Genomic DNA, 13,351 nt, shown 5'->3' with positions numbered 1-13,351 from the left:
CGTCCTACCCCAGCCCAGCGGAGGTTCAGAAGTTAAGAGCCCCCCAAAGAGCCCCCCAAAGAGCCCCAGCAGCAGACCTGAGACCAGCCCAGCATGATGTAGTGTGGAGGTTCAACCGGTAGACCCCCAACGACCCCTAACTAGACTAGGGGGCGGGCAAATTGAAGTCAGGGGGGGGATTTTTGATTTTGGTCCCTCCCTGATGGCCAGTCGTCCATCGTTCAGTGAAAGCTAAATTTAAAATTTAATTGAGAGATTTCGTCCATTTCAAATTGAGTTATTGATGTGTTTCAGGCGGTTTTGATCGATGTGTCCCCCCCCCCCTTTAAAGTAGTAGGTCGGCCCGTGTTCGACCGGGCTGGGAGGCATGGTCTTTCTCTGGTCCTCCCCTCAGCAGAGGGTTGATGCAGATGGTTTGAAATGACGCCGGTTCTTTTGCCCTTTTTGAATAAAATGTTAAGAAAAATTAACGATACGTGCGTGATTATTTGATTTGATTTGTCTCTTTAATGACTGTGTACTCTCTCTTTAACCCATTTACTCCTAAAACGCCTGCTGAAAACGCCTGCTAAAATCCTATGCTATTCTAGGAAAAATAACCTCATTTCCTGAGGGTAAAACCTTAATATCTAAGCCTCTGGAGCACCTAGAAACATGAAATAAAAAGCATTGTAAAGGTAAGAACTAAAGGTTTTATTAAAACATGCTTCCTGAGCACAACCATAACAGCAACATTTTAAAAGCACTCAAAACAAGATTACGAAGAAAAAACTGCCGCTCTTATCGTATAAATCAATGATATAAAATACAACAAATAACATTTTTACCAAAGCATTGTAAAGGTCAGAACTACAGTTCCAACCCATGGGAAAGTCCTGAGGTGGAACTGGTCTTGCGACCAACGTGGTACATGAAGCACTCACGGTGCAGAGGGACATTGCACTGCTTGCACCCCATCAATAGACCCTGGACGCATGTCGGTGCCGCTGTGCTTCAGAGAGCACTCCCTGCAGGTCTTCCTCTTGGTATTGATCTGAGCCAGATCATGGTCAGCAGAAGCTCCTGTTGGGGCGGTGGGGAGCACACAGGGAGCACTTCCTTGCTGTGACAGGGACGATCAGCTCCTGGGACAGATCCTCCAGCCAGTCCTTGTAGCCAGTCCTCCTGTATTTCCACCCAGGTCCTCCCACAGACCTGGCAGCAACAAAGGCATTGTAGCCCGCAACACTAAAGAGGTAAAAGAACAGCCTCCTCCACCACTTCGTAGACCGGTGGCGTATCTGGTAGTAGGCCACCATCTGGTCCAGTAAATCGACCCCCTTCATGTGTTGCTGATAATCAGCAAGACATGCTGGCACCCGAACATCAATCTGGCGTTGCCCACCGGTTCTCCTCTTCACTGACCCATTAGCTGTCGAGTCATGGATGTTGGACAGGACCATGACCGTTTTGGTGTCCTGCCAGACGAAGAAAGTGAGGTCATCCCTGACCTGCGGATCCAGCAACAACTTCACGCTGGTGTAAAAGTTGTCCATATAAACACACACGTTTGACCCAAAATACGGTTTAGCCAGGTCTGACACAATCCGGTAAGCCAGGCCTGTCTCGGTCTTGCCTGCAAAGGCCCCTGTGTAAACTTGAAAATTGTTTACGTAGCCTGTATTGCTCTCTGCCATGACCCACACCTTTATCCCCCACTTCACCGGCTTCATGGGGAGGTACTGCCGGAAGGCAAGGAGTCCCTTGTATTTCACCATGCACTCATCCACGCTCACAAACCCATTGACCTCATAGAGGGCCTGGAACTGTTGCAAGAGGAGGTCCAAGCTTATCGGATTTATCCAAGGCAGGGTCCAAGTTATCTTCTAGATGGAGCTATCTGAAAATGCATAATATGACAAAGAATTTGAGCCTGACATTTATTTCCATCATTGTGTTTATTTGTATTATGTTATTTATAGTATTTATATTTATTCATAATTGTATTACTATTTATTACGCTATTTATTCATTATTCCATTATTGTATTTATAACCAACATTATTGTATTTATTCATTATCAACCATCATCACCATTAGTAATTGCTATAGCACCACTATCATTACTGGCCATTCCGTTTTCTAAGAGAAGAGAATGGAACTCGGAAGAGAGCACAAGAAAACAAAACATGAATAATTACCTCCAGATCACGTCGAAACGGTCCCTTGATATTGCCCTGGGGACGTTTGTTTGGTAGAGCCACTTAGTCTGCCTCCAGTAATCGCGGCGTGCTGGTAGCTTTAAAATTCCAAAGCAAAGACACAGCCCGAGGAATGTTTTCATTTCTGTTTTCGAGACCGGGGTCCACTTTGAGGTCGTGGGGGTCTGGCTCGTACCTGTTCCGCGTACCGATTCGTTTCGGTCAATAACGTGTCCCACAGCTGATCGATGAAGATCCTGGAAAACACATCGAGTGGGCTAGCATCCAAGGGGATCGGATGTTTCACCCCCGGTGTGCGAGAGAATGTCTTTGTATTCCGAGGCTGGTAATTACCGGTTCTCCAGTCCACCTGGGGCCCGTTTCAGAAAGCAGGTTCAACAAACTCTAAGTTAAATCCTTAACTCTAGGTTGACCAACTCTGAGCTGTAAAACTCTGAATTTTCGGTTTCAGAGCAGGTGATAACGCTTAGTTCAATCAACTCTGAGTCAAGGTAACTCTGAGTGAAGCTCGTGCATGAGGATATAAAAAGCCCTCATCAATGGAACACAGATAACATGATTCACCATGGCAACAAGTACTAACAAGCCTCGATCCTCCTACTTCTCCCCAGCGGAGTTGCAAATCTTAATGACTGCATATGCAGAAAGCGAGCATATCTTTTTACTAAAAAGCAATACTATGGCAGCAGCCAAAAAGCGGGAGCTCGCGTGGAAAAATATAGCTGACCGAGTCAGAGTATTTGAGAAAAAGAAAATGTTTTCTCTTGAATGTTCCACTTATTCAACAATTATATTCCATATGTGTGTTTGTGCGCACAGGTGCAACCCAACAGGCCCCAAACGGACTTGGCTGCAACTAAAAATGAAATATAAAAATGTAGTTCAAACAGATAAGGTATAATTTAAGTACAAGCAATTGTGATGTTGTTTAGCCTGCCCTCATTAAACAGCATTTAATAATAATAATAATAATACATTTAATTTAGAGGCGCCTTTCAAGACACCCAAGGTCACCTTACAGAGCATGTAGTCATATAGTCATCATTTAGTGGCTGCATTCAACATGTGATGGATATATTTAAGTAATTAGGGAAATCTGCTTAACAAAGAAAAATCCCAACACTGCCAGTATTTAATATTGTCTATATGAAAGCAACACCTAAATGCCTTTTATACATACAAGTCCAAATTTGTGTTTTCTGGTTATCTTAAAATTTGACCTCCATTATAGCCAACAGAAAAAAGGCAGTCAGTTAGAAATGATTGAAGCATATCATGTCTCTAACAGCTCTTCCATCTCGTGCATCAGCAGGGGGGTCAGGATTATTATCTGGATCATTCGGGGAAAGAGTAGGACATTGTTCTCCTCTAATAGTGGCAATGTTGTGGAGAACCAAACATGCCACTATAATGTCACAAGCCCTTTCCGGGGTGACCCTGAGCCTACGAAGGCACTGGAACCGGGCCTTGAGTATGCTGATGGTCATCTCCGCTCTGGCTCGTGTCCTGCAGTGAGCCAAGTTGTAGTGTTGCTGTGGGCAAGGGTCAGGGTCAGGGTAAGGGGTCAGCAGATAGCGCTGGCAGGGGTACCCTCTGTCTCCGAGTAGATAACCATCAAACTCTCCTATGATAATACAAGATACACTTTATTGTTTCAGTTGTAATAGGAAGAAACAAAATATTGATCATAGGATATAACTATATACTGGATACATAAACTATATATATAAACTCACCACGGGCAAATCTGGCACTCAGTGTAGACTCACGAAACATTCACGAGTCATACACAGACCCAGGCCACTTCGCTTCCACATTATTTATCATGTGGGCTGCGTCACATATGATCTTCACAGTGGAGAACAGTAATTAGCTGTATAGTGAAGCATATTTCATTTGGAATGTTAAAGGCTATTATTTAGGCCTACCTGTACATTAATGCTGTGGACAGATTTCCTATTCACATAATCTCCTTCATTTATTGAAGGAGCTATGATACGAATCTGAGTGCCATCTATGCAGCCAATCACACCTGGAAACCCTAAAATATATCAAATTGACTGATTAGTGCTTCAAGTCTCAAAGCTTTATGACATAAATTAATTACTCCTTAGACTGATACCTGCAATTCTGTGGAACTCTTCTTTGAGAAGTCTGGTGCGGGTCTGTGACTTGGGAACACTACAAACGTGCATAGTAGCCGTTTCAGTGCAAGTGTCACATTTCGGACAGCCCGACAGACATCACAGGCATCACCGACGTTATACAAAAAACTGCCGTTGGCAGAAAAACGAAGTGCAATACAAAGAATTTGCTCGGAACTGAGAGCGTGTCCACGATGTGTCATGTGAGCGATGTGAGGGCTGAGAATATTGTTTATATAATTTATTGATGATGCAGAGAAATGGAAACGCTCAAACAGGTAGCTACTCATCAGGGAATGATAAAACATCCAAGTATCTGCGCCTCGACATCAACTGGCTCTTCAATAAAAGGACACGCCATGTCTGCCACTGCCTTCAGTCTGCAGGCTTCAACTTAAGAGCAAGAGAAACTCGGGGTTAGTTGAAGAAAACCTGCCAGCGAGCAGGTTAGGTTCACGGAGTATGTTGCCAGGGTAACTGACTCAGAGTCAAGCTGAACTGGCTTTGTGAAACTGAAAAACCAGAGTTTCCCTCATCTCAGGGTTAACTAACTCAGAGTTTTCACTAAACCTGCTTTCTGAAACGGGCCCCTGGAATCCCCGAAAGTCATCCTCCTCCTCTCCTTCGGTGTCCAAAAATTCCCACTCCTGTGCCCGATCCAGTGGATCAACCGGCACAAAATCATTCTCGTCCTCTCTCTCAGAGTCAAATCCCTTGAATTCTATGTCAATATCACTGCCATCGCTATCAAAATCCTCCATGTTCATTGCTACTTCTCGGTCGCCAGCTAGCCGTATCGCTAAAAACAAAGATAGAAAATCACGTGTATATCTGATTGATTGACGTGATTTTCAGCCAACCAAAGTGCATTTTGGTGGTCACCAGATCTTGACCGAAGCCTTAAGACCCACCTCATGTTTATTTTAACCAACCAAAGTGAGTTATTTGCTGCATTCATCATGAAAACAATCACGTGTACAAAATGCTGCGCCACGCAGCAGCTGGAAGAAGACCTAATGTTGCGCTACGCAGCTCCCGGCAGGAGGGGCCATGTTGCGCGACGCAGCATCCGGCGCCAATGGGTTAATGAATGTGTGTACCGTCTAATGAATGTGTGTACCGTCTCTTTAATGAATGTGTGTGTACCGTCTCTTTAATGAATGTTTGTACCGTCTCTTTAATGAATGTGTGTGTACCGTCTCTTTAATGAATGTGTGTACTGTCTCATTAATGAATGTGTGTGTACCGTCTCTTTAATGAATGTGTGTGTACCGTCTCTTTAATATGGGGTCAGAACAGTCTCATTAATAATGAATGCACAGAGAAGGATTCACAAATGTATTTTGTGATTTATATATAAATTACTCTCTTCCCACAAATACATTTCAATGCACACATAAATGGATATCGGTATGTATAAATGTAAAATAAATCCATAAACAAAAATAAGTTTCACAAACACATTTCTAATCCACACACAAATGTACCTTGTTTTAAATAAATGTAATATAAATCCATAAATAAATTAATTAAAAAAATATTTGCAATTTTCATCACAATGTATTTGGATGTTGTAACATTTATATACAAACTGTTAAACTTGTATTTACAAGACGTTTTTCATTTGTGAACTTGCTTGTATTTGTGTGGGAACTGGTCTGTATTTATGTGTGGATTTTTGAGACTCTCCTGACGTCGCTAGATTCACAAATGCATTTTTTTTAACAAGGAAGTCTCTGTAGCCAATCAGATGCCTCCCTCGTTTTCAGTCAACTACATGACTGCTGTGACTGGGTTTTTACGTCGGTGCCGTTTACTACTTTAACGGCACCGATAATCCCAAAACCCAGTCGAAATTAGATGGAAAAAGTGTCGTGACGCAGCATTCACTTCTTCACCACCTAGAGATTGTTATGTACGATCATTCAAAAAACCATTTTCTTTCCGATAGAGTAGACATTTGACAGAGAACCAGGAGGCTCGGAGGCTGGACTCAGAGGTCGGAACTGCAGCCATGTGATTGGCTGAAAACGAGGGAGGCATCTGATTGGCTACAGAGAGTTCCTTGTTGAAAAAAATGCATTTGTGAATCTAGCGACGTCAGGAGAGTCTCAAAAATCCACACATAAATGCAGACAGTTTCACACACAAATGCAAACAAGCTCACAAATGAAAAGCGTCTTGTAAATTCAAGTTTAACAGTTTGTACATAAATGTAACAACATCCAAATACATTTTTGATGAAAATTGCAAATCTGTTTTAAATTAATATATTTATGGATTTATATTACCTTTATTTAAAACAAGACATATTTGTGTGTGGATCAGAAATATGTTTGTGAAACTTATTTTTGTTTATGGATTTATTTTACATTTATACATGCCGATATCCATTTGTGTGTGCATTGAAATGTATTTGTGAGAAGAGAGTAATTTATGTATAAATCACAAAATACAATTGTGAATCCTTCTCTGTGCATTCATTAATAATGAGACTGTTCTGACTCCATACTTTAATGAATGTGTGTGTACCGTCTAATGAATGTGTGTGTACCGTCTCTTTAATGAATGTGTGTGTATCGTCTCTTTAATAAATGTGTGTGTACCGTCTCTTTAATGAATGTGTGTGTACCGTCTCTTTAATGTATGTTTGTACCGTCTGTTACGGCCTATTGTCTGGGCGCAGGCATGAATAGATAGACACGAGAATAACTGAAAAATGGGCTTGATCAGGGTTCCGCGTGAAGTCATAAGTGACTTAAACGGCCCAATGCCGAACAATAATGGTCTCACGCAGGAGACAGAAAAAGGAAGAGGCGGCCAGGCTTAAGCCCAACCGCAAATCTTGGTGTTGAGAGAGAGACTGCTTCCAGGGTCTGGTCTTCTTAAGTAGCCTACACCACCAGGTGTAAGCAATGATTGCCAATTGGCAGCTGGAAGCAGGTGAAAGCTAGAAAAGAAGCCACAGAACATAATAGCACCAGCAGGGGGTGCTAGAGTGCATAAACAACCTAAACAATATAAAGGGGGTCGTAACACTGTCTCTTTCATGAATGTGTGTGTACCGTCTAATTAATGTGTAGGTTAGTTGAGGGTTGGGTTAGGGTAGGTTTAAGTTGGGTTGGGTTAGGGTAGGTTAAGGTAGGTTGTGTTAAATTAGTTTGGGTCAGGGTAGGTTTAGGTTAAGTTTGGTTGGTTTAAATTAGTTTGGGTCAGGTTTAGGTTAAGTTAGGATGGTTTAAATTAGTTTGGGTTAGGGTAGGTTTAGGTTAAGTTAGGGTAGGTTTAGGTTAAGTTAGGTTTTTTAAAATTAGTTTGGGTTAGGGTAGGTTTAGGTTAAGTTAGGATGGGTTAAAGTAGTTTGGGATAGGGTAGGTTTAAGTTAAATTGGGATGGGTTAAATTAGTTTGGGTCAGGATAGGTTTAGGTTAAGTTAGGTTGGTTTAAATTAGTTTGGGCTAGGTTAAGTTAGGATGGTTTAAATTAGTTTGGGTTAGGGTAGGTTTAGGTTAAGTTGGGATGGGTTAAATAAGTTTGGGTTAGGGTAGGTTTAGGTTAAGTTAGAATGGGTTAAATTAGTTTGGTTTAGGGTAGGTTTAGGTTAAGTTAGGCTGTGTTAAATTAGTTTGGGTTAGGGTAGGTTTAGGTTGGGTTAGGGTAGGTTTAGGTTAAGTTAGGATGGGTTAAATTAGTTTGGTTTAGGGTAGGTTTAGGTTAAGTTAGGCTGTGTCAAATTAGTTTGGGTCAGGTAGGTTTAGGTTAAGTTAGGATGGGTTAAATTAGTTTGGGATAGGGTAGGTTTAAGTTAAGTTGGGATGGGTTAAACTAGTTTGGGTTAGAGTAGGTTTAGGTTAAGATAGGTTGGATTAGGTTAGGGTTAGGGTGTGTGCTATTTACACGTCCCCATTTTAGCCCTTTCTATTTTATTTTAGCTGCGGTACACATTAGCTGTGTTCGAAATCGTTCCCTATTCACTCACTCACTATTCTCTATATAGTGTTTATGATATAGTGCACAATATAGGGAACGAACAAACAAGAATTCAGACACTACAACGCGAACCCAGCGTTTTCAGATTCATCCACCTCAGTGATCGTTTTTGAAAAGCATCGTTTTCAGTGTCGGAATTCTCAGTTTTAGTGTGGACGGAAGGGCTAAATGGATAATATTTAGGCTTGGCTGCGTTCTGTTCCTGTTGTGGTAATAAGAAGTAGCGACCCCCATCTTCATCTGCCTGGAAGCTGCCTTCTCCGGGTCAACTTCATCCTGGATGGGCTTCCTTCCAATCGGGCCCTGCTCCTCACATTAAGCATAGCCCAGCTCTAACCAAGACTCAGATGTTTTTTTCACTGTTATCCCTCAATAAAGTTTCTTTGATATTTTGTTAATTATGTATGACTAATGCTGCCCTACTGTGTGAAAGGTGTGGGAAAACTTTGCCATAGCTTATGGTCATGATGTTTACGTTGAGAAATATGTAGTAGCCAGGCCTACTGCTTAGAAATGAATTTTTATGAAGCTTGTTAGGGGTCCAAGCCAACAGGTTGGATCCCTATTGTTTTTGTAAGGATTATTATTAGGGGTCCAAGCCAACAGGTTGGATCCCTATTGTTTTTGTAAGGATTTTTCCTATTATTATTCCCCCGTAAAAGTGGGAATACAGCCCAAACCGTAAATGTTGCACACACGCCAATTGCATGACTAGATCCAGGTCCGTGAGGACTACGCAGACGACAAAATCCAGACACGCCGGCCCCTAGGTGGCGCTATACCAAGGAATACGCGTTTGGGGCTATAACTCCCACACCGAACCTCCCACAGTCAAAAACTTGTACGCACATATTCACTGGAGTCTGCTGCATCTTTTGGCATAGGCCACGCCCATTTGCGTCTATAATTTTTTTTCGCAAAATCGCGAAAACCGCAAAACAGACTCGATTACGAAACGGTAGCATTTTGAATATTTGTTTATTAGCTACGTTTTACGTTGAAAATCAAAAATCCAGAAAAATACCAAAATTAGACATCGGATCAAGTCCAAATTTTACACACATGTCGGTGTTACCCTTAGTGACGTTCGAAAAAGATTTCGGAAAGTTTCACCATTAGGGGGCGCAATAAACGAGGAAATTGTATATCTTCTAATTGGCCAAAGGAATGTTCTTCAAACTCAAGGGAAACCATCAAGGGGCAAACCCGAGTCTATATAGAAAATATGGCCAAGAATTATTAATGTGGACGGGAGTTTTTGGCAAAGGAAAATTGTCTTGGGAAAATTTCGCCAACAGGGCGGCGCCAAAAAACGACGACATTGTCTATCTCCTATTTGGCCAATGGAATGTTCTGAAAACGCGTTTTAGGCTATAACTCCCACACCGAAGCTCCCACAGTCAAAACCTTTATATCCACATGTTGTTCACGGTAACGTTTTGAATACTTGCTTCGCGTTGTGCCGGCGAAATGGACATTTCTTGTCGCATTGTGCCGGCAAAATGCACACTTCTTGTTATTCTTATACTTCCTACCAAGAAAGTGGTACCACAGCCCAGACCGTAAATGGTGCCGACATGCCAATTGCATGACTAGATCCAGGTCCGTGAAGACTATTCAGACGACAAAATCCAGACACGCCGGCCACTAGGTGGCGCTATACCAAGGAATACGCGTTTGCGGCTATAACTCCCACACCGAACCTCCCAGAGTCCAAAAACTTGTACACACAGATGCACTGGAGTCTGCTGCATCTTTTGGCCTAGGCCACGCCCATTTGCGTCTAGGAATATTTTTTGCTAAATCGCGAAAACCCCAAAACTGTTTTTTCGCTACTCCTCCCACATTTCTTGACCAATCGACACCAAACTTTGCACACGACATCTTCAGACACACACGCAAAGAATGCATGCAAACACTTTTTTGATCCGACCTTCGACGACGAAACGGTAGCGTTTTGAATATTGGTTTATTAGCTAAATTAGACGTGGAATAGCAAAAATCCAAAGAAATCCAAAATGAGACGTCGGATCGAGTCCAAATTTTACACACATGTTGGTACTAACCTTAATGTCGTCCGATAAAAAATTCGGAAAAATTTGCCATTAGGGGGCGCAATAAACGAGGAAATTGTATATCTTCTAATTGGCAGAAGGAATGTTCTTCAAACTCAAGGGAAACCATCAAGGGGCAAACCCGAGTCTATATAGAAAATATGGCCAAGAATTATTAATGTGGGCGGGAGTTATTTGGCAAAGGAAAATTGTCTTTGGAAAATTTCGCCGCCGCCGGGGCGGCGCCAAAAAACCACGACATTGTCTATCTCCTATTTGGCCAATGTTCTGAAAACGCGTTTTAGGCTATAACTCCCACACCGAAGCTCCCACAGTCAAAACCTTTATATCCACATGTTGTTCACGGTAACGTTTTGAATACTTGCTTCGCGTTGTGCCGGCGAAATGGACATTTCTTGTCGCATTGTGCCGGCAAAATGCACACTTCTTGTTATTAGGGGTCCAAGCCAACAGGATTGGATCCCTATTGTTTTTGTAAGGATTTTTAGGGGTCCAAGCCAACAGGATTGGATCCCTATTGTTTTTGTAAGGATTTTTCTTATTAGGGGTCCAAGCCAACAGGTTGGATCCCTATTGTTTTTGTAAGGATTTTTTTTATTATTAGGGGTCCAAGCCAACAGGTTGGATCCCTATTGTTTTTGTAAGGATTATTATTAGGGGTCCAAGCCAACAGGTTGGATCCCTATTGTTTTTGTAGTGTTTATTATTATTATACTTACCTCCCTAAAAGTGTGCCCACAGCCCAAACCGTAAATGGTGCCGACACGCCAATTGCATGACTAGATCCAGATCCGTGGGGACTACGCAGACGACAAAATCCAGACATGCCGGCCACTAGGTGGCGCTATACCAAGGAATACGCGTTTGGGGCTATAACTCCCACACTGAACCTCCCACAGTCAAAAACTTGTACGCACATATTCACTGGAGTCTGCTGCATCTTTTGGCATAGGCCACGCCCATTTGCGTCTAGAATTTTTTTTCGCAAAATCGCGAAAACCGCAAAACTGTTTTTTCCCTACTCCTCCCACATTTCTTGACCAATCAACACCAAACTTTGCAAACGGCATCTTCAGACGCACACGCAAAGAATGCTCGAACACTTTTTTGATCCGACCTTCGACGACGAAACGGTAGCGTTTTGAATATTGGTTTATGAGCTAAATTAGACGTGGAAAATCAAAAATCCAAAAAAATCAAAAATTACACATCGGATCGAGTCCAAATTTAACACACATGTTAGCGCCACCCTTAACGACGTTCGAATAAAAATTCGGAAAATTACGCCCTAAGGGGGCGCTATAAACGAGGAAATTGTATATCTTCTAATTGGCCAAAGGAATGTTCTTCAAACTCAAGGGAAAACATCAAGGGGCAAACCCGAGTCTATATAGAAAATATGGCCAAGAATTATTAATGTTGGCGGGAGTTATTTGGCAAAGGAAAATTGTCTTTGGAAAATTTCGCCACAAGGCGGCGCCAAAAAACGACAACATTGTCTATCTCCTATTTGGCCAATGGAATGTTCTGAAAACGCGTTTTAGGCTGTAACTCCCACACCGAAGCTCCCACAGTCAAAACCTTTATATCCACATGTTGTTCACGGTAGCGTTTTGAACACTTGCTTCGCGTTGTGCCGGCGAAATGCACATTTCTTGTCGCGTTGTGCCGGCGAAATGCACACTTCTTGGACCCCTGCATAACTGCTTGCAGTTCTAGTTCCTATTATTATTATTCTTACCCCCCTAAAAGTGGGACCACAGCCCAAACCGTAAATGGTGCCGACACGCGAATTGCATGACTAGATCCAGATCTCTTCGGACTACGCAGACGACAAAATCCAGACACGCCGAACACTAGGTGGCGCTATACCAAGGGAAAACGCGTTTGGGGCTATAACTCCCACACCGAATCGCCCACATTCAAAAACTTGTACGCACAGATTCACTGGAGTCTGCTGCATCTTTTGGCATAGGCCACGCCCATTTGCGTCTATAATTTTTTTTCGCAAAATCGCGAAAACCGCAAAACAGTTTTTTCCCTACTCCTCCCACATTTCTTGACCAATCGACACCAAACTTTGCACACGACATCTTCAGACGCACACGCAAAGGAATCCTGAGACAGTTTTTTGATTTGACCTTCGACGACGAAACGGTAGCGTTTTGAGTATTGGTTTATGAGCTAAATTAGCCGTGGAAAATCCAAAATCCAAAGAAATCCAAAATTAGACATCGGAACAAGTCCAAATTTTACACACTTGTTGGTGCTAACCTTAATGTCGTTCGATAAAAATTCCGGAATTTTTCGCCATTAGGGGGCGCAATAAACGAGGAAATTGTATATCTTTTAATTGGCCCGAGGAATGTTCTTCAAACCCGAGGGAAACCATCAAGGGGCAATCCCGAGTCTATATAGAAAATATGGCCAAGAAATATTAATGTGGGCGGGAGTTATTTGAAAAAGGAAAATTGTCTTTGGAAAATTTCGCCACAGGGCGGCGCCAAAAAAAGACGACATTGTCTATCTCCTATTTAGCCAATGGAATGTTATGAAAACGCGTTTTAGGCTATAAATCCCACACCGAAGCTCCCACAGTCAAAACCTTTATATCCACATGTTGTTCACGGTAGCATTTTGAATACTTGCTTCGCGTTGTGCCGGCGAAATGCACACTTCTTGGACCCCTGCATAACTGCTTGCAGTTCTAGTTAGGGGTCCAAGCCAACAGGTTGGATCCCTATTGTTTTTGTAATGATTTTTTTTATTATTATTATTCCCCCCTAGAAGTGGGCCCACAGCCCAAACCGTAAATGGTGACGACACGCCAATTGCATGACTAGATCCAGGTCCCTGAGTTCTAGGCAGACGACAAAATCCAGACACGCCGGCCACTAGGTGGCGCTATACCAAGGAAAGACGCGTTTGGGGCTATAACTCC

General features: G+C 42.5%; 1 protein-coding gene and 1 long non-coding RNA gene across 2 annotated transcripts; both read right to left on the bottom strand.

Annotated features, from left to right (window-relative positions):
- Nucleotides 1-672: 672 nt before the first annotated feature.
- On the bottom strand, nucleotides 673-2,695 carry LOC115547333 (piggyBac transposable element-derived protein 4). Its single transcript, XM_030361494.1, has 2 exons — nucleotides 2,181-2,695; nucleotides 673-1,879 (listed from the first exon to the last, which is right to left on the bottom strand). Exon 2 carries the CDS (start codon nucleotides 1,755-1,757, stop codon nucleotides 1,050-1,052), a length of 708 nt encoding a protein of 235 aa, XP_030217354.1. The 5' UTR covers nucleotides 1,758-1,879; nucleotides 2,181-2,695; the 3' UTR covers nucleotides 673-1,049.
- Nucleotides 2,696-3,604: 909 nt separating this feature from the next.
- Nucleotides 3,605-4,341, bottom strand: LOC115547764 (uncharacterized). Its single transcript, XR_003977416.1, has 3 exons — nucleotides 4,130-4,341; nucleotides 3,938-4,049; nucleotides 3,605-3,825 (listed from the first exon to the last, which is right to left on the bottom strand). It is a non-coding gene; the product is annotated as an uncharacterized LOC115547764 (long non-coding RNA).
- Between the last annotated feature and the right edge of the window lie 9,010 nt (nucleotides 4,342-13,351).

The sequence above is a fragment of the Gadus morhua genome, chromosome 7, assembly GCF_902167405.1.
Source record: "Gadus morhua chromosome 7, gadMor3.0, whole genome shotgun sequence".
In the NCBI taxonomy this organism is placed as follows: domain Eukaryota; kingdom Metazoa; phylum Chordata; class Actinopteri; order Gadiformes; family Gadidae; genus Gadus; species Gadus morhua.
This window is presented reverse-complemented; position numbering and strand designations above follow the sequence as displayed.

Excerpts from the sequence above, each read along its gene's own strand:
- LOC115547333 (XM_030361494.1), bottom strand. The coding sequence starts at position 1,757 with ATGGTGAAATACAAGGGACTCCTTGCCTTCCGGCAGTACCTCCCCATG.